Source organism: Agelaius tricolor, unplaced genomic scaffold (assembly GCF_023055355.1).
Source record: "Agelaius tricolor isolate 1412-34295 unplaced genomic scaffold, bAgeTri1.0.p SCAF_9, whole genome shotgun sequence".
Lineage (NCBI taxonomy): Eukaryota > Metazoa > Chordata > Aves > Passeriformes > Icteridae > Agelaius > Agelaius tricolor.
Window position 1 is genome coordinate 6,822,121 of NW_027269269.1, and position 21,941 is coordinate 6,844,061.

Below are 21,941 nucleotides of genomic sequence, written 5' to 3' on the forward strand. Positions count from 1 at the left end.
AGGAACAGAACCCAGGAGAGACAAGTGATGCACAGTGCAGTTGTTCACCACCCAATGACTGATGTCCAGCCCATTTCCCAGTTCATACACTGAGCAGGATGCTCTGTGGTATGAAATAACCCTCTGGCCAGTGTGGGTCAGCTGTCCTGGCCATGCTCTCTCCCAGCTTCTCATGCCCCTCCTCACTGGCAGAGCATGGGAAACTGGAAAGTCCTGACTTAGACTAAGCACTACTGAGAAACAACTGCAGCATCAGTGTGTCACCAACATTATTCTCGTACTAAATCTAAAACACAGCACTGCTGCTGTTAGCACAGATGCTTAGAAGAAAATTAACTCTATCCCAGCCAAAACTAGGACAAAAATAAATATATTTTAAAAAATATTTATAAAAAAATACTAGACAAATAAACAATCAAACTTTATGGAAGAAAATGGAGGGAGGGAAGGGAAATGTAATTACATGCAATTAAACACTTCAATTCATATTATTAGTTTATGTGTCATCTCTTTTCTCTCTGAAATTGAATAAGTTGAAAACTGAGAGGCAGAAATATTTTAAATAGGACATTGTAATTATATTTCTCTCAGTGTAGGGATTGCCTTCTTACAAAGATGGATTGTGGTTTTTTTCTGATGCAAATGGAATTATTCCTTTACTTTGTGTTGCTTTATTTTAGGATCACACCCAGAAAATATGATGTTGTTCAAGCATCAGAACTTGGGCAAAAAGATAGAACAATCACTGCTGATGCTGGGGATTTAACATTAAATCGAAGGGAAACAAGGACATCATTTACATTCAGGAAAGTGAGGAGAAGCCCTTGCAATTGCAGTAAGTGTCTTGAGGCCAACTTCAAGTCAAAATTGATATTTATCACCAATAGGTAGCTTTTTTTGCTTTGAGAAAATAATTTGATTCTTTTGGGTAGTTTTGGCAGTCGTCATAGCTATTCCTGGATGGTTTGTAGCATATTGTATGGCTTGAATTGCTTGCATTCATGTGGTTGCTGGAGTTTATACAGGAAGGCATTTGGCTTGCTCCAGAGCCAGGCACGTAATCTGGAGTCTGTGTCATTGGCATTTCAAGTGCTTAATAATGTAACAAAATAGAAATAATTACTATTCTTCAAGTTTTTTCCTCAGTTTTGATCCTTTTCTTTTTTTTTTAGGGGGCCTCTAATTTTGAGAAAATAGGTACATTAGAGAAGGAGAAGTAGTCATATCTGCTGTGACAGAGCCACATAAAGTGCCTTAGGGCAGTAGAAATAATAATAGACAGGTGGCTCAATGATTACATGGAACTGAATTCCATTTACGCCCTTAAAACAGAATTTCAGAGGCTGAATTTCAATGATGTCACGGTCTTTGGCATTGGGGGCACTATCTCAGTTTTGAGAACATAAACATCATTAACATAGCAGATTAATGATCACTGTAAACAGCCTCTGGTACATGTGGGCCGGTTACTTATTTTCAGGTAATCAAACACTTCTGTAGTTTGACCTGTGTTTCAGTTTTTAAAAGATAAAGGAGGATTGAAACATTTTTTACATTTTAATATTTCACTTTTAATTTAATTTTACTAAATACGCTTAATCAAAGAGGAATTGATTTAAAATTAATATTTTGTATCTGTTGCTGTATCTAGTTTACCCATCTGTCTGTGACAGCCAGAAAAGACAGCAGAGACCAGTGCAACCTTCATTTCCCCAGAATGAGATGGAGGCCTCAAAGCTGGAGCAAGAATATGTACACAAGGTGTATGAAGAGATTGCCACACACTTCAGCAGTACCAGGCACAGCCCATGGCCCCAAATTGTAGAGTTTCTCAGGTCCCTGCCAACAGGTTCAATAGTGGCTGATATTGGTTGTGGTAATGGGAAGTACCTTGGCATCAATGACAATTTGTACATGGTAAGTAGTAGTTCCTGTCATTTGTTTTCACTGGTTCTGGTGTTTATTCTGTCATGATGCACTTGCTGGAGGTTCAGGTTGGCATTGGAAGAATGCCAAGAACAGAAAGCTATTTCCTGATCCAAGATCAAGTACCAATTGTCTTAAGTTTCCACTTGTATTCATTATGTGCTTTACCTTTTTCTTTTTTTCAAAGCCACTTCTGCTTTGTAATTCAAAATATGTTAAGAAAAATAGTAATGGATGCCGCAGATTGAATAATTATAATGGATGGTTTAGGCTTTCTTGTCATTAGTGTTGAATAAATTTATTAAATGTTTGGGCAATTTGAATGCTTCCAACAAAATTTTCGGTTGTTCGGTGAGTGGGTGAAATCTCCATGGGCAATGCTATTTTTCATGACCTCTTCAGTTCCCTGTGGCCTGGTGGCATGTCTCATTTGTGAATGATGTCATGTTTGGCTGTTCTACCTCTGGCTCTTTGCACAGGCCCAGTAAATATGCCAACATAAAATTCACAGGGAGATCTCAACTTTGGTACAGATTTCTGGCCTTTCATCCCTTTTCTTCACTTTCAGACAGTTCTGACATAATTCTTGCTCATTTTCTTTCTTTCACTGTCTCACAGTCTGTACTTAGTCCAGTTTTATGAGGTGATGTATGTACAGGTATGAACCAAAAGATAGCTTTCACTGCAAATATTTAAAAGATCCTTTTTGGGGGAAATAAAAAAGAGTCAAACTTGCCATTGTTTTAACCCAAGAGAAATCTCAGAGAAGTGTGTGTTATGGTATCTGCTCTCTTTTGTTCCAGGATTGTCTGATTCTTTCACACGTTTGTCCTGTGTAACACACTGAAATCCATCAGACTTGAAAACTTCTATTTAGGGCAAGGCATTCATTATTGACAGTAAAACTTGGAGTTGTTTGTCTTTTTCAGGAGTTTCTGTCCTGTTATTTGTATTCAGCTAAAAAAGATAAGTTGTTATTTACAATGCTGTTTGTGTTAGTAAATTATCTCCCTTACTGTTCTTAAGGGCTAGAACAACATTAGCCAATTAATAAGTAGGCATCTTCATGCCTAACCGCTGTAGCCCAGTTATTAATTTCAGTATATTTCAGTCTTTTTGTCTTTCAGTCTTGACTGCTGTAAGGAAAATCAGGAAGCCTAACTAGAGAGGAGAAACATTTATCAGAGTATCATGAGGGTTGACTGGTCCTAGAATGGATTTGGTAAATTGCAGTTCTGGAGGTTTGTGGTAGACTTGTAAAGTGAAATTAATGCAAGATACTGTATTCAGAAATTGCCAGCATCAGTCTGTTTTCTAGACACAATTAACCAGCTAAGGAAGGGAAAGATCACATATTGGCTGGCAGTAAAAGGAAAGCCAGCTCCTCTCTGTTACTTTAGGAGTTGCCTAATTTCATATGTGTCAGCAGGAGAAATAAAAAACATGAAAAATAACAGTGAAAGGGAAGAAACTATTAAAGAAGCAGTTGAAAAATAGAATCTGGGAATTGCTTCATTCAGTTGGCCTCCCTTGACATTTTATTTTCCAGTGGTGACAACTAGTGGTTCTTAGATGGAGATAGACTCTAGACTTTGCATTTGGTTGTTTTCATCTACAAGTCAGGACTTGACTCCTTCTTTCTACCCGATTTTTTTTTCTGTAGCAGCCAAAATGTGGCTAAAGAAAACCCTGTGTATATTGTGTTTACAGGTGTTTTTAAACTTTTGACAAGGTATCTCAAGTGCTGTTCCACCTACCATGGTTTAATCATGGAGCAGAGGGTGAGGGATTACACGATGTTTTATGTATCAGGTGCATTGTTGGGATAAAAGGAATGGTCTCTAGATGTAGGGCATCAGTTTTCTTCCTTATTTACTCATATTAAGTTGGAAGCATAAAATCCAGGCATAAACTTAGTAAATTCTACATCTCTTTTTTTTGTGCACAGTGTAATGGAGCTCTTAGCCCAGGTCCTGTTGGGAAAGAAGCAATAAAGCAGTGCTATGAAATTAGGAGTTGTGTAGGAATTGGGTAAGGCACTGTTGGCATAGCTCTGTAGCTTGGGGTGTTTTGACTCAGAAATACTGAAAACCTGAGGCAAGCATTTCCTGAAGACAAGCAATATGCTTTTATGCTTTAAGTAGCAGTGCTAATGGTAGATCACAGCTAAGGTAGCTCTCTTGATGTTTTACTCTTCAGGTACTGTCTGAAAACATCTTCACTGTGGCCTGTGCTATTGTAGTTGCTTCAGTTTCCCTGGATGATTAAATGTGACCTCATCTACTTGAGTATCCCATGTGACAATGAAATGCATGAGTCCATCTACACTCAGCAAAAGTGACACTGCTGTAATGGCTGTATTATTCTGATACAGTGAGAGAGCAGCAATTCCATGCCAATCAAATTCAGATTAAGGCTGTATCAGCTAGAGATGGAATCCATGTCTGATGTAGCTAGCACAAAGGCTGGAGAAATGTTGAATTTAACAGTTTCAGATTACTTTTTCTGTCTCGCCCACCTTGTTGTTGTTTAAATGACAGCAAAAAAGAGACATGGTTTTAGTGTTGTTTTTCCACAATTCTCTCCTCACCCAATCTCATTTGGGGGAATTATTTTAACAGATTTTATTTAGGTGCTTTCAAGCTTAATAGTCATCTCTGTAAGCAGAGCTTTTCTTTCTATGGAACAGTGTGTTCCAGCCTTAGCCATTCCCCTGATTACCATGAGGGTTTCATTGATGTTATTGCAATGATATCATTAATTTCTATGCACTTTAGCTTTGTCTCCTTATTTCCAGTGTTCAGGTAGGTGTGGTGATGTGTAGGTCTCTGCAGGAACATTCAAAATCCTCACAGGGCTACAGTGTGAATGAAAAGCCATTGAAGTCTTTCAAATTTGTGGTTTACATTTTTAATTGAACTGATAAATTGGTGGGAAATTCAGTGGCAAATAACTGAAGATGCCATAGGGTAGATATGTTTTGGTTTTGTATAAAGAAATTATTCTGATTGACAGAGTACTGATGATAGGGAAAAAAATATGCCAATAGAGGAGCCAGAATGATTTGCTTTAATACAGATATTCCTGTTTTTGTTGTGTGTGTGTGTGTGTCATTCAGAGGTAATTGGTAACACAGTTTATATTTCACAAGACTTTTGCTCTGAAATGTGCACCTCTATTTTCTGTATTACTGTCCCAAACTACAATCTACTAGAATTATATAAAAATTTGATTTTTCCAGTGTGTGGGGAGGAGAGAGAATGAATATTTTCTGTGGTATAGTTGCATAAAGTTGCGTGGCTTTTAGTTCACTGGGTTTGTACAGATTGGGAATAGATTCATCTCCCAAGGACTTTTTAGTAGTGGGTAAAAGCAGGAGGGACAAAACCAATTAGTAAATGTATACCTGGAGTAAGTTCACCATATCTTAGCAATTGAAGGGGGACACAGATGAACCTTTCCTGCTCTTTTCTCTCAGTGAATAAGAGTCATTAAATGGGTGAGAGATCTGGGAAGAGAGCTCAGAAGGAACTGGGCAAGAGCAGCACAAAACTAGAATGAAAGCTGAACTGCTCAACTTGGTTCTGTTGCTCTGTCACTGAGAAATGAACTCCATGTCTTAGGCACAGCACTTTGCTTTCAGAGATACCTTGACTACATGCAATGGAAAAGCAAAACACTACATGAAAGGAATGCTGAAAGCTTGACTCAGATGAATTGTTTGCTGGAATGTAATTTGGTTTCTTGAGCTTCTCATGCAGTTAGTTATAGCTGAGGCTTGTCTCTGGAGAGCGAGATAATTCCATTCAGTGGCTGGATTTCAGAATTAGATGTCGTTTTGTTCATCGCTCTGTAATGTGCTGAATAAATCAGGTTCCCAGATACTTACAGGAACTAAGTCTACCAGGCTGAGTTAGTTATAATGAGATAACATAGAAAGAAAACATAGTGGTGGGTAACCTCAACTTGTCTTTACTTATTTTTTTTCAGCATGCAAGAGGGTTTATCTTTTGCAGATTTGCAGCATAACTACAAAGCAAGCTATTTATTAGTGTCTTTTCCCCACAATGATCTATACCAAACCACTGCATTGAATAGATTTTATAAAATCTACTTTAGCTACTCCTTGCTGTAAAGGTGGAGTTGAAGGTGCATGGGAACATGAAGGAGCAGGATGGCATAAATGCCTATGTTATCCATTTCCAGGAAGTCAGTACAGAGTTCCTGAACACTCAGACAAATCACAGGCATTGTATTTGTTTGTCCCTCCTTTCTCCTTCTTTATCTTTGCCTTTTTTTTGATTGTCTAAAGGTTTGCATTATCCAGTGTGCCCAGAAAGGGTGTGGTATGCCACTATGATGACATACTTTCCCCCCTTTCCTAAGTTTTGTGTTTGTTGGAGTTCTAGTTGCAAACTTAGAGGCCTCCATACTAACACAGATTTCCTGTCTTCAGCTAAGAGTTGGATGCAGTTAATATTTATCCTTATACACTGAAAATCAGTGCCTGAAATCCAAGTGGATTTCAGTCACAGTAACTGTCAGTGGCCACTCTTGAGCTCCTGTAAGCCATTGTTTACATCACAAAAAGTGGTAAAGAGATGGCTGGAGGTACTTCTCAGAAAGGCAGGGATGTGGGAATGGATATCTGGAGCAAAATCTGAAAAGCCAGCCTCCTTTACGGGAGTATTGAAAGGTGTGGAGTGACTTGCTGAGAGGTGAACTAGCTGAGGTAGACTCAGCTGAATTATCAGCCATGCTATTTGAGATATATATGAGAAATTGTGGAGTTTGAGCAAGGAATTTGATTTGGAAAGCTGAGGTATAAGAAATGATTGAGAAGAATCATAGATAATAAGAAATAGAAAGTCTAAAAACATACACATATAGCTTGACTCACCAAGAGATGTACTAGATTCTTCTGGGTTTGGACACCAGACTAATAATAATTCATCTGCCTTTCTCCATTCTTCTGGAAGAGAAGCCAGCAAAGACAATAAATATCCTGTCCTGACCATCAAAAATAGAGATATGAACTGGCAAAATTAAAGCTTTCCAGCTATATTTTGAGATTAGTTTTAAATGTTTTGATTATATATTTAATTAGATAGAGAAAAACCTGTTCTCAATTGAAACAGTCAGTTGAACTCTTCTGTAGATGAAGTTTCATCAAATCAGAGATTCTTCATGCATTAGAATTTAAAAATCAGTTAGTAATGGAATTGGGGAAAGTTGAGTTTGGGATCTCTGCCCCTTGCTGTAAATGTTTTCTGTACTCATAAAAACCACAGATAGACTAATTTAAGGTAGCATTTTGCTACCTTATTGTTTTTTTTAAGTGACTGAAACAAATGTATTTTGGTTTTTAATGAATGCATGTTTCTTGCAAGTCAGAAAATGCAGGAATGCGGTGATTTTAATTATTTTGAAATATCACCTAGCGATAATTCTAGTATAGATGCTAAAGTTACCTAGTTTCAATGCCAGGCATCTGTGGTGATTCTTTGCATTCACCATTTATGCATATATGCATAGCACCTATTGTCCTGTTTACCTTTAAAATCATGTAAAGTTTTAGCCTCATATACCTATTTTAGAGCAGCTGTGTGTTCAAAGTGTTCTGTTTCAAGGTCTCCATTTTCACTGTGAAACAGCATCTTTTTGCTTTGGATGTACATTTGCTTTAGAAAGTATGTCAATACAAGTAAACCAAACCTTATAATATTTGCTATAATTTAGATGCAAATGAGAACTTTGCAATCTGGCAGTCATGCCTTTGTTCTCATTCTCAGTTCATTGGATTTCATCAACATATATTGTAGTCCTTTTCAAGGTCATTTTGGGAACAGGGGATTGTGTTCCATTACCCAGCCCATTTTCACTCAAGATGTGGAGGTCCAAAGCAATTCTTTCTGGGAAAGCTTGCCATCAGTGGAAGCTCCAAGTTTTCTTCCTCCTTCTGCCAGCACTGAATTTGGTCCTTTGAGTTTTATTATTAAGTACTGCAAGCCAATGTCTTAATTGCAGAAGTAGTTAAAGGTACTGGTAATGAGGTGTGCAATCACTAACATGCAGGTTGTCAGAGTTATTTAAAGACACTTCAGTTGGCTGCCAGTGTAAAATGATGAGGATTTGTTTTCATTCAAGTAAGCAAGGGTTTCGTTTTTTAATTCATAAACAACACAATTCACTCAGTGCTTCAGTAAATGCGAGAGACCAAGGAATGAGTGTGAAGAAAGCAATGTTAGGATTGATCTTTTTAGGTCTTTTTATTGCTAATTGGCTAATATGTACACATTCATAGGTTTTGGTGGAGGATTATCTTGTATTGTCAGGTTGGCATTTTCACAACTGTTACATTTATTTTGGATCAAAAGTCAGGGATCTGAGTAGAAGGCAGCTCACTGGTAAGCTTTCAGGAAATAAGGCTGGAGCTGAATTCTGGTTTTCTTCAAAACTGTGGTGGTAGGCTGAAAGATAAAAGGACTTGAACAGATAAAATCAAAAATTATGATGGAAAATAAATATATTTTCAGTAATTAATGCAAAAGAGGTTTTTAATTTTAGCGGTACTGCTTTCTCTTCTGGGTTGATAAAGCAGGGTGAGTTGTTTGCTATTCTTCCTGCGTCAAAGACGGTTAGTACTCTTTCAGTGTCAAATGCAATAAACACTGTCAACAGTAATTATTTAGGATTCTGAACCTATTCTCTGCTATCTACTTGTTGCTAGTCATTAAAAACAAATAAAATTTATTATTCTCATACATGCATAGTTTGGTATACAACCTGGTAGCAGGGCTTTGGTTTGCATATTCAGTATGCATGGCAGACATGAAAACAAGGTGGCACATGCCTCACTATTTCTTTCAGAAGGTGTCTTGATCAATTGTTTTTATGCAAGCATGTAAAAAACACTTCTAGATGCTGATTTTTCAAAGATGGTAAGTTTTGTCTTACTACCTTTGATGTGGACACTGGGCAGGTGTAGTGGGCTGACCGCTGGGTTTAAAAGGGGAAAAAATTAATGTTTAATTAGGTATTCAGAAATGGTTCTAGGGGTCACTTCACTGGACTGTACAGAACCTTGTAAAATTATGTTGAGCACTTCATCCCACTGAAATGACAAAACCTGGGTGATGAGTGAAGCTGTATGCCATACTTTAGTGATACCACCAAAGTCACTGAATAATTGTTTACATTTGTAGATCAGCTTTTGTGAGTTCACTATTTCGGTACTTCAAATGTTGTCAAGTTAAAAATGGCAGTTGAAATAAAAAGAGCATACTGAGATTAGGTGACATCTCATTTTGCTCATTTCAAGACAGCTTGAATGAATTTTGAAGAAAAGTTAGGTTGAAACCTGGTCTGTCTTAAACTGGTTCAAAATTAGGGTGCTATAATGAGCTGTCTAATATCCAGTTTCTTATCTTTGTTTTAAGTCTACATCAGGGTTGTTTTCTTTTTGTCTATACCTGGGAACTATATACTCTTTTTAAGGCTTATTTTCTCACACTTGCTCTTGTTTTGATTTTAAATGGTGTTCCCTCAGTAGGAGACTGTGATGACTCTATTACTGTAAGCATCAAATGAAAATCATATTCCAGTCTTGTAATTATCCTCTTCTGAAAAGCTTAATGAAACATTTTCTGTTCTAGGTTGGCTGTGATCGCAGCAAAAACCTGGTGGATATTTGTGGAGAAAAACATTTCCAGGCATTTGTCTGTGATGCCCTGTCAGTGCCGATCCGCAGCGGTTCTTGCGACGCTTGCATCTCAATTGCTGTAATCCACCACTTCTCAACAGCAGTAAGTCACCCCTCTCTGCTCCATGGTACTGCTGGGTTGCTGGGCAGAGCTGCTAATACTGCAATACAAGCAAAGGCAGGAACAAAATGGGAAGAAATTCAAGGTTTGCATTTGGTGTAAGCAGTTGTGAGAGCAGAGTTAAGCTGTTGTGCTACTGCTGCTTCTTAGACTTTCTGTTCATATTCTCCTCCTGCTTCTCCCTTGAATGCCTTTGCTCCCCCTGAAGCTTTGGTCCTCTGTTTGGGTTTCATTTTCATGTGCTTGTAATTGATGACACTGGAGAAGGGGGCTCTGCTTTGGGAGTCAAGACATCTATTGTTTCCTTGGGTCAGATGTTGGGCTCTTGGACAGATCTTGTGATTTTGGGTTTTTTAATCTGTGCACTGCTTGTGCATCTCCAAACAAAAGGGAGACTGCTCACCAGACTGCTGTATCTCTGGGCTGGGTAAGGTTCTCCTGGCAGAAACTGTGCCATGGTAACAAGTTATCTTAGAGGGGCCCCATGGACCTTTCCATACCATAAATGCAGTGAATGTTTCCAAATCCAGTAAAAAAAAAAAAAAAAAAAAGTAGAAAGAACTCTGTTTTGGAGAAGGCTGACATATCTTTGTGTGGTCAGAGGATTTGTGTTTAAGCTGTAAGTCTGACCCCTTCAGCTGCAAACGTAGCCTGTGCATCATCAGGTGTGGTAGATTTGAATCTGGGATTTTAAATCCTGAATCACCTTCTTGAGAAGGTGTCTGTCTTTTCCAGGTGGGCTGAAATGTCCAAGAAATCGTGCTGAGCACAGAACTATTTTCAAATGGAAAGAGAATAGTAGAATCATTGAGGCTGGAAAAGCCCTTCAAGATCAAGTCCCACTGTTAACCCAGCACTGCCAAGTTCACCACTAAACCATGTCCCTGAGTGCCACATCTACAGGGCAATGTGGTTAAATACCTCCAGGGATGGTGAATCCTGGACAGCCTATTCTAGTGCTTGACATGAATGATGTCTTGATCATGAAATTGTGTTTAGGAAAATGTCTTGGCTTGCACACAGTGATGGGCTATATTATGAATGAAAATAAATAGTGGGAAAAAACAGCTTCTTTTCAAGATTTACTGTATCTTGGGTAAGGAGAAATTGCTGCCATTCCATTCTCCTGATTTCCTGTTTATGTAGCAGCTTCACACTTTGGCTTTTCCTTTCCAGGAGCGGAGACTGGCTACTATCCGGGAACTAGCTCGGCTTCTACGACCTGGTGGAACAGCACTCATTTATGTCTGGGCAATGGAACAAGAATACAAAAACCAGAAGTCTAAATACCTTAAGGAAAAGAATGGTAGTAAAAACAAAGAGAAGGAAATGAATACTGGCACAGCCCAGAGACCGCTTAATGACCAAGGGCCTGATAACAGCAGCCAAGACTCAGCATGGTCTAACCAACTGCTTAATGACTTCAAGGATGAAAGCTGTGGTGCCATGCCAGTAGCAGACTTCAGACTGCCTGTTCACACTAATAGAACCTCCTTTCACTCTCAAGATTTGCTGGTTCCCTGGCACCTGAAAGGTCGTACAAAAAAGAAGAAGGAAAGTATTGATGCAGTGGTGGTTCCAGGTGGCTCCAAAGAATTGCAAGAACTCAGCCCTGTTTTCCACCGCTATTACCATGTGTTCTCTGAAGGGGAACTGGAAGCAGTGTGCAGATCCCTGGATTGTGTGAAGGTTCAAAAGAGTTACTATGATCAGGGAAACTGGTGTGTGATTCTAGAAAAGTTGTAGCCTGTGATGCTTCCTCTACTATCTGTAGAGTTTTCTTTGTTTTTTACAGTGAAAAGTATTTTGTGACAGGTATTTTTAATGCAGGCTGCAGCTATTGCCTCTTTTAAAATAGCAGAATAAAGATTTTGCATTGAGTTAATAACAGTGGCTAGCACTGTGTGCATATGTTAACAAAACAATGCCCAAACTCAACTACTACCTCTGCAGTGTTTGCTTTACTTCTCTGAATTACAGTGAAGAGGATTACGTGGGAAAATACTGCCCATGCAAATTACTAAGACCAGTGTTGAGCTTTTAAAGACAAAGGGCCTGGTTCTCCCTTCTCTTACACCATTTTATATTGACATAGCTGCAGTGCTTTCCCTGCAGGCCACAGCTAATAGGAATAGACTCTGGGCAGGAAATGCAGGGCTGTTTGCTGTGTAAAATTGTGGATGAGGGAGGAGGGAGTGAATTGCATATGAAGCAGTTAAGCTGAAGAGTCAAAATGTTGCCTCAAGTTTGGTCTTGCCTGTTTTGGTATCTATGAGGGGTGACAGATCTCTTTCAGTTTGAAATTTGCTCTCTTGGTTATGGTAATAATGATTTCCTCAAAGGGAACTGAAAAGATATTGGGGATACCACAGACATTTTGCTCTTGACTCTCAAATACCCACGATTCATGCTGTCCATCCCCAGATTTCTGTAGCTCTTCATTGTAGTGTTGTGTGAGGGCTCCTGTGAGGTGTGAGTTCCAGCCCAGCTGGAACAGCCAGACCAGCTCCGCTACACACCTGCATTCCTACGAGCGTGCATCTCTGTGCCTGTAGCACCAGGAGCTGTGGGGGTGGGGTGACCCTGAGATCCCCCAGGGGAAAAAGGGAAAAATATTAAAGTGAAGGCAATATTGGTGCAGGTTTCCTGTGGGTATTTTCAACCTCTAAAAACAGTGGAGCAAGTTTTGTTTAATACACTTCAGAAGAAAGGATTTGAGTAGAGGGGAACTGATGCTGGGCTGGCTGTCTCAGAGCAGCTCTTTTGGCTGTGGCCTGCAAGGACTAGTGCAATTTATTTGATACAACTCTTGTGCTACCAAAGGAGTGTGACACCTAGAATGCATTTCTTAAGCTAAAATAATGGGCTGACTTTTTGGGATGAATGGCTGTTGGTGCCTCTGGAAACCAGTGCTGCTTAGCTCTGCTGTTATATTGATCACCTGTAATTGTAGCAAGCTCAATGGTATTGGCAGGTTGTGCTGCTGTAAATAATGGCATACAAACCAAGGTGCCCATGCTAAATCATGTGGGGACTTTGAGGACAGCTTGGCTTACTTCTGCTGGCCTCCCATGTGCAGGTAAAAGGCTGCTGTGCTGACAGCCTGCTCACAGTCACCATTTCTCCTAGGCTCCCATCTTGTAATGGAGAAAATCCAAGGGGAACGAGAGCAGTACAAGAGGAGCTTGCTGCAACCACAATTCACCTGGCCTGAGCTTTGTGTGCTGTCTGCTTCCAAAGAGCCTTGGGAAAGAAGGTCTCATTCCTCAGCTGCACATACTGTCCATGTAACAGCAGCCTTGTCCTAACTGATTCCTTTCCTTTGGCCAACAAAGGAAGCATGTCGGTAGCAATGAGCCCTCTTGGGCACGTTCAGGGGCTGATTTGCAAACATTCAATGAATATCACATAGCTGGAAACATGTCCTGTATAAAGGCCTGAGCTGGCTTTAGTACTGGTACACAGTGTTTAGGTGCAGGAACTCACTCGTTTCCCAGCTGGACTGTAGCACCAGAGCTAACCAGTGCTACACTATGCCATTGTGTCACTGGTGAGAAAGGGCAGGGAGAGCCTCTGCTGGGTGTCTGTGCAGTGACTAACTCACTAACCGGGGCTCCCTATTATTTCTGATTATGTGGATTGCATTCATGTAGAATAAAGGAAGAGGACACATCTCTGTGTGGACACATCTGTGCCTGCTTGCCCCTGTGTTTGCTGGTGCCTGGACTCCTGCTGAGCACACAGCAGCTGCTGTTGGGTTTGTACATTGCCTGTAGCTGCATTTTTTTAAAGAATATACAGTGTTCTGGCAAGGAACAATTACTCCTTGAAAGTCCTTCTGAAGTGCTGCCATATCATGACCTTGTGTGACAAATTAGGAATCAGGTCTGCAGTTGTGCTGGATTAGTCAACGTACCCTTGTTCTGACTGAGGATAGCTCAGAGGTGCTGCCTCCAAATTCATTGCTGGCTCTGACTGGACACAGGGTTAAGCACTGTTCTATCCTGGGGCTCAAATGCATCAAGTAGACAAAGCCAGAATAATTAAATGTGGACTTTATGTAACACTGATCTATTTTTTGCAGGCCCTGTGGTTCCTGTAGAGCTTTCCTGTTTTCCCTCTGTTTCTCTGGCAGAGGCAGCGTTAGGCAATGTCTGGTGTCACACTTAGCATTTCTTGCCTTCTGGGCTGATTACCATCATTTATTGACTGGCATATGAATGAATAGGTCCCATTCCCTCTCACCAGCTCTGCAGTGAAGCACCTGGGATGTCTGAGAGGAGAGTCAAATTTTATTGTCAGTCTTTTGGAGGCCATCAATCTTCCTGCAAGGTATTCCTTTTAGCTGAGTCACAGCAGCTTTTCATGCTGTGACTTGCTTTCCATCCATTTCATGCTGGCTCAGAGCAAAAAGTGTTGTTCTCCCTGTCCTAGGCAGCCCAGAACCTCCTTCCAGAACCAGGACCCACTGGAACTTACCACCTAGGGTCCTGGTTCTGGAAGGAGGTTCTGGCATGGGGAGGACCAGGTTGGGCAACACTACTTGGACAGGTACACTGGGTTGAACATAATTCCTTACCAAAGAGGCTTTTCCTGGCACTTGTGAGGGCTGTGAGCCAGAGGACAGTCCCAGCGGCATGCTATCTCTTCAAAGACAATAGAAAAGTTAAAAGTACTCTGAAATCCTCTGAGGCCTGGAAATGTTATGAAATATTTCTTTGGTTAAAGTCAGAGAGTCTCTTCAGATGCTCTAAGAAGAATGAAATGGTGAAGGAGAAAATGACAAGGGAGGAGGGCAGTCAGATGTTAACAAAACATATTGCAGAGATTTACAACACAGAATTATGTGCAACCACAGCTGCCCTCTGCAGTACTCACTAGCCTGTTTTTACCTCCTGGAAGTGTTAATGAGATGAAACTCTTTAAGGTCAGCAGCTGGGTTTAAATGTTACAGATTTTTGTGTTGCACTGTCCTGCCCTGACAAAACAAAGGCTTCAGAGCATCCCTGGGCTCAAAGCAAAGAACATGATGAAGTAATTTCTTGTTCCAGGGCAGGCAAAAAATGAAACCTGCAAAACATGGAGGACTTCTTTTGACTTCATAGAAGTTCTTCAGACTGATGTCCTGGTGCAGCCAAGCCCATGACAAAAACTCCTCCAGGCCTTGGAGAGGCTGGATATCTCTGAAGTGTTCAACTTAAGCTTAGCAGGGAGAGGTGTAGGACAGCAGATGGCAAGGGACAACATGCTGATTGCATTGCTTTGCTGAATGAGAGCCACAAAAAGATGAATGAGGACCACAGCTTCACTTAAGAGAGCTTGAAGGACTGGCCTTGGCACCATGAGCAAAAGATGAACTCTTGTACTCTCAAGTGCCCACCAAAGTTACTCAGTCATGCCCTTCCTCAGCTGGACAGGGGAGAGAAAATTTAATGAAAGGCTCATGGGTTGGGATATCATTGGGGAGAGATCACTCGCCCATCACCATCATGGGCCAGAGCAGAAAAAGGAGAAGTAAAACTAAATCCTAAAAACACCTTCCCCCACTCTTCCCTTCTTCCCAGTCTTAATTTTATTTCTGATCCTCTAACAACTCCTTGCAGTGACACAGAGGGATGGGGAATAGGGATGATGGTCACTTCATCACATGTTTCTGCAGCTGCCTCCTGTTCTCATACCAGGATTAGGAATCTTCTTCCTCTCACAGAAACATTATGAATATGAAACTTCTAATCATGTAAGTACAAATACAGATGTCAGACATTCTCTATAAAGTGAACGTCAATGAGCACGTTTGGGGAACAGTGTGCCAGAAATAAATGTCATGCAGCTGTCACTGCATACAGCAAATGTTCTGAGTTTTGCAAACTATTCCCCTAGCAGCACTAGGTGGATGGGGAGCCTTCCCAAACACTTAAATTATGAGAGATTTAGAGTGATAACATTTTCCATACATAACAAAATTTTCACGTTTACCACAATCTATAAAACCTTTTCGTTTCAGAATTCCAGTTCTGTTACACCGGTAAATATCACAGAAACACTTCCCACTTGCAAAGTGAAAATGATAATGAAATGATAAATGAAAATACTAAAGAAGATCAATAGCTACTGTCTCCAGTGTGCTTTGTTTTGTGTATTCTTCTTGCTGCTACAATTAAGGATTTCTTGTCGTTATCACTTTGTGTGTCGCTATGGTTTTCTATAATTTATTGTGGAAAAAGAGGGAAAAACATTTCATTCATTATTACAAATCTCTTTTAGGTGTGTTAATGTGCTTTATATGAAGTGATTATACTGACAACATCAGCATTTGGATGCTAATTTTTATGCAGATAACTTGCTCTGCCTTAACTAGAATATGTCCTCTTGGGGCAGAATCAGAATTGCATTGCTTTGTCTAAACTTTCTGAAAGACCATGCCTGACATCTCAAGTGGCTGCAAATGAAACATTTTCTTTCTCTCACCTGCCTCCTTAACAAGTATTTGCTATGGAGCTGCTTGTTGAATGCAGAACAGCTTGTTCCTATGCCTGATGGTGCTCTCATCCACAAATTTCTTGGCCAAGCCACCTCACTGAGCTGTCAAAGACACCTGTGTTGAAGTCTACAGCTCAGGTCAACAGCAAGACCCTGGACTGTTTTTATCTGGCTGACATAATTTTGTACAGTATTCCTGTCACATTTCTGCATTTGCAGCAAGCCACCACTGTTGTGCAAATACTGTAAAATTCTCAGAAACTTTGCAGTATTGTAAGCTATTTTAAAGGTATCCTTGTTTAAATTGGATCAGGGACATGGAGAGAGTGCTCTGACATGAAACTTCTCTACCCCTTAAGCAGGCTCTGCCTATGCTTTACCATTGCAAAACAGCAACCCCAATGATAGCAGTACTTTTTCCTTTGATTTTATGAAAATGGTAGCAGAAATTTTCCAATTCACAAGCAAATAAGGTGGAGAGATATGTCAGTACAATATGAGTAATTAATTTTCTCCCTGCAATGCAGAAATGCTCTGTATTATTACTTTAACATGATGACAAGCTTGCTTTTGTTAAAAACTGATGCACTTGATCTGAAAAAAGAAAAAAAAAAGAAAAAAAAAGAAAAAAAAAGAAAACCAATCTTCAATCACAACAATCAATTATATAGATGTATTTATTTTTAGCTATGTCTTTGTCTTATATCCCTACTGAAATTTAAAGGAAAACTATTGAACCCAGGCACAAGTCAGTAGAGTAAATCAATATGATAAATTAATTTTTATAAATTATTTGGTGCTTCTTCATGTGATGTCTTATTCAGACTCTAGATCAAAATTGAAACTGTGATTCCAAGGCCTAGAGAGAGTTTAGAATTTACTAACAATGACAGTAGCTCATAGTGTATTGCTGAGCCATCCTGTCTCCTCAGATAGTTCATCTTTGATGCCTTGTGCAGAGCAGAAGATGAAGCAGCATGTTTCTCATCACATACAACTGCTCAAACACACATAAGTCCATAGTGTTAGGTTCCTCATACACTTGGATGAAGTCAAAGCATAAAATTGCAACCAGGGAACTGCTAAAGCACTCATCTCAGGGAGGCACGGTCTTTTACAGTCTGCTGCAGCTCTCTCTGGCAAAAATTCAAGTTAGAATCTGGCAATATCTGAAGCTCTGCTAGAACAATTACAGTGAATCCCACGTTCCTGCTATTAGAAAGCAAATCCTGCCTTCAGTTCCAATTTCAAAGCTCCCCAGCTTTTCACACTGCCTATTCTTCTAGTTAAAGATGGCAAGGATAAGAAATAGAGAAGAAGTTTTTCATTCTTTTTTTTTCCGCCTGCCTCTTGCTTAGTTTCCAAAAGGGATTTGCACAGTACATGGCCTTTACACATTCTCCTGTCCTCTCTAAATCTATTAACACAAATCTGCTGGGTTTCACCCCCCCCCCCCCCCCCCCCTTCTTCCTTTGCAAATCAATTTTTTGTGCACAACATCCCTTTCTGAGGACTTGTTTGTGTGTGCCATCCATCTTTTCACCTTTCTTTATGTATTTCCTCTCTGGTCTCATGGCCTCTGAAATCTTACCCACATTAGATTTCCTAATTTACCAATACAGAAATAACTCCTTGACTCATAAGTAATGACATGGTTGAGTCCTTGAAAATCCTAACACTTTATATTTCCCATTCAAATCCTCTCCTCAGTTATTTATCTCTGGGCTTCTTATAGGCATCTCAGGCTGGGAGATTTTCACATAAAGCCCTTTAATAAGGAGCTCATCTGGTAACTAGCCTGATGCTGGTTTTCATTTATCTAAGAACTAGTCCCTAGCAGTTCCTACGTGACCCTTTTGTTAAGGGTCTCTCTTCAAGAGAGCTTTGTTTCTTTGAGAAATGCTTCCTTTTTTTTTTTTTTTTAATTTGTATGTAAGGATTTCTGCTGCTTACTTTCTTCATTCTTCATCCCATATTCTGAGGAAGGTTCAGAGGGGGTTTCATTTAGAATTCATCAATGCCTCTCACCAAGTTACCACAATGAGAGGATATATTTCCGCTGGCCCAACTGTTGAGTATTAAGAATACACTAAAAAAGAAAAAAATAATTATTTATCATTCTTGGGTCTCAGGCTGTATCTGGCAAGGATGTAAATTAGAAGGTATTTTGGAGTGAAAAACATTTGCACCAATTCCTTTTAATGAAGAAATGCTGATTATGAAGATGTAGCTTATCTGTATGCTTTAAATTAGAGGAATCACTGAGATTAATCTCTTTCTTTCTGTTGATATCTTGCAGATTAAATAAACACAATTGTGCAGTCTCTGGTGCTGTTCCCATTCTCTCTCATTTCTGTTACAAAACCTGAAACACATGGAGCCAGCTTGCAGGCCACAGCTAGATTTATCACTGAGATCCCTGGTAGGAGGTTTGCTAGGATGGCCAGAGTTCTTGCCTCATCTTTGTTCTTTCCAAAAAATCCTCTCAGTTTCATCCTGTCTGAGTCAATCCACTTGTTCAGACTGACATGCCAAGTGGTCTCCTGGGAGAACAGGCAGGAGGCAACACAGAGTCAAAAATCACTTCTTGCCCATCTTCCCTGTATAAAAAGCACTTGGCTTTACAAGGCACAAAGACTTCATAATAAGACATTATTCCTGTGTGACCAATCCCTTTCTGAATCCACCCTCTTGGCAGGACACCCTGCAGGGATGTGTTTGTATCTTGCTTGCTTGTGTCAGCAGCTCCCTGAGATGCTTCTGAAAGGCAGGGTGAGGGCTTGAAACCACATCATGGGGAAATATTAAATGGAACTTGACTATGGGACATACTATGGTCTCTCCCATTCTGAAACTTCTAGGACAGAAGAGCTTAAAAAGCACACTAAAAGAAATCCAGTGTCCTTCCACTTATGGTCTCTTTTCCAGCTTGGTGGTATCCAGCATGGTGGCATATGCTTTGAGCTATGCTTGCTTAGTGTAGCCTGTGTATTAGCATCAACAGGGGCCTGGAGGGGCCTTTGTGCTTCAAAATGAGGTGAGTAGAAGACAAGCTGGTAGTGTCGCACTTGTCAGAGGGTTTCCTGTCAAGAACAGTGACAAAGACAGTGACTTGGGATGTCAGGCATATTACTCAGTATTTACAGCTATTTCTGGGTCAAGGGCTAAGACAAGAATTGGATATGAAATTACCCTTCTCTCTAAACAGAGTAGTATAACACAAAGAAAAATGAAAAGCAATTTCAGGAATCGAGGGGTGAAAATTGGAGAGGAGTAAATTTGTTCAAGTGCTGCTGAAAGAGACAATTATGAACACTCTGTGTGGCAGTCAAATTCTCTGTACAATTATTATCATGGTGCTGTAGTGCCTTGGAGCCATTTCCATGGAGCAAGACCTCACTGGTCTCAACAATTTTTTCCCACAAGTGTTCACCTTTTCATAAGAAAAAGACATGCTCTCAACTTTTTTTATTCTCCATATTGCAGTGAAAGGAGAAGACCCTCCTGCAATACTCCACATGTACAGTCCAGCTGGGACAGTTTCTGCAGGTCCCTTCAGTTTGCTGTGTGCTGCCCATGTGAGTGTGTGTTGGACTGAGCCACAGCATTGCAGGAGAAAAGGACAAAGACAGCCCCAAGGTCTCAGGAGCAGCCAAAGGCTGTGGTTACTTTGTACAGTGTCTCCAATATCAGTTTAAGGAATTGCTGCTCTTGCACCAAATGGGCTGATACAACTCTGTGGGACTAGCCTACAACGTGGCCTCTGGAGCTGGCCTATCTTCAATAGCCAAAAATGTGCTTTAATTTCACTTAAAACCAAAACCAACCCATTGCACTGAATTGAAAGTCTGTCTAAGAGTATTTTAGTTACTACTGCAGTGGTCTGATGGACAGGGACTGATAAATGAAAGCCCAGGGCTTTGATCCCCTGCCCCAGCCAGATGATCTTGAGTCAGTATTTGTGTCTCACTTCCGAAGTAGCTGATCTGAAGCTTCCTGACATGTGCAGCTCTGGACCTCTCCAAGATAAGCAGGCACAAGAAGATGTATTCATTTCTCCCCAAAGGTGTGTTACCACTCTCAACAAATCACAGACAGGATGAGTGTTATCCTTGCTGTAAGCTTCCTGTCTGATAAAACTCTTTTCAACTTCTCAAAGGAAAAAAAGCCAAACAAACAAAGCATGTAAATGCTTCCCGAGAAATGAACTGAACAAGTTATTTCACATGTGTAGCAGCTACCTCACAAAACATTTATTAGTAGAATAACAGAATCATTTAGGTTGGACAAGGCCTCTAATCCAAGAACACCGAGTCCAGCTGTTAACCCAGAACTGCTAAATTGTCACTGGAGAATTTCCCAGACGAAGGATTCACTTTATTACAGTAATGAAACTTGGGTGGGGAGAGTGAAAATGGATGTTTCTAAACCCCACCCCCTGGTCTGCTGAACTACGGCTGAAATTATAATCTCTTTTCAAAGAAGCTGAGGAAATTAACAAAATAACTATTGCTCAGGGGCAGACAACTCGCAATTTGCTATTGAATATGGAGCAATGGGTGAATCATTGTTCGATCCACCACAGCCTCTTCATTTGTTCTCATTGCAAGCTGAGCTCTCCTTTCCAATCAAGGCTGTCAGGAGCCTCAATGTCACTGGGGCTCTTTTGTTGCTGCCAGGAGCACTCTTCTTGATGGACAGTAGAAAATTGTCTGGTTTTTCACTTCAGGTGCTCACTGCACAATTGAGGCACTCACAGCACAATTCAGGCAACAGCAACTGATAACCTGGGCATTGCTGCTGCATTGATTTTTGGGTGAGGTGTTCTATCATTTTATGGCACTGAATTTAGACACAGTTGCTTTAATTTTCTCCTGAGTAAACATAATGAAATTTCTATGAAAGAAATATGCTTTTCCCTGTAATTGCATCATTCTATGTTTGTTTGGTTTTTTTCTGCTGCAATTTCTCCAAGGACTGACATTTTTATTTGAGACAAGACAACGACAATTCCCATCTGAGTCTAAGTAATCCCTCAGAACTGAATGTAAAGGACTGCTTGATAGTACCAATGGCAACAGAAAACTAGGTGGTTTTAAAAATTACCAGGAGAATTAACTGAAACTAAGTACATTTTGACTGGGGTGTGTCCCCTTTCTGTCCTCTTATCAGCATCTTACTGGAGATTGTTTTTCTTCAGTATGAGAACTTCCTAATGTGTTGTTATAACTGAGGTAAGAAATTCTCTCCAGCATCATAGTGGAAAAAGATTTTGTATTCTCAGGAAAAAAAAGAACTTCTTTCCTCTTAGTGAAACCTGGCCTCTTGTTTAAAGAAAACTGCACAGGATCACACTGAGTGGAGAGGTTTTTTTTAACCTTTTTGAAATAAAAATAAAACATCAAGCTGAGAGTTGAAGGCATGTAGTGAAAGTTAGAAGCATGGATGTTTATAACACAGGTCAGTTGGAGAGTCACCCACCAGTTTCTTTCAGAGAAAATGTAAAATGTACCATTAAATGGAAAATAATACCTCACTATAAAAGGTCAGTTCTTCCCTAAAGTTCATCAAAAATCAGTATCTCCAAGGCATTACTGTTTTTATAGCCTTTTCATTTTAGCACAGAGATTTAGACAACTGAGCAGAGGTGCCCCACTGACCATTAGAAGTGGTATACCAAGGAGTAGTTCTCTAGGCTCACTGATGTTTTCT

At 40.1% G+C, this 21,941-nt stretch overlaps 1 protein-coding gene across 2 annotated transcripts in view; it reads left to right on the top strand.

Moving 5' to 3' along the window:
* ALKBH8 (alkB homolog 8, tRNA methyltransferase) overlaps nt 1-11,639 on the top strand; it is a 43,658-nt gene extending 32,019 nt beyond the window's left edge. For both annotated transcript variants that reach the window (XM_071434154.1, XM_071434155.1), the window contains exons 10-13: nt 681-835; nt 1,652-1,917; nt 9,582-9,731; nt 10,926-11,639. In XM_071434154.1, coding sequence (XP_071290255.1) covers nt 681-835; nt 1,652-1,917; nt 9,582-9,731; nt 10,926-11,495 — 1,141 coding nt within the window. In that variant the 3' untranslated portion in view covers nt 11,496-11,639. The remainder of the gene's footprint in view (nt 1-680; nt 836-1,651; nt 1,918-9,581; nt 9,732-10,925) is intronic.
* Nucleotides 11,640-21,941: the final 10,302 nt, after the last annotated feature.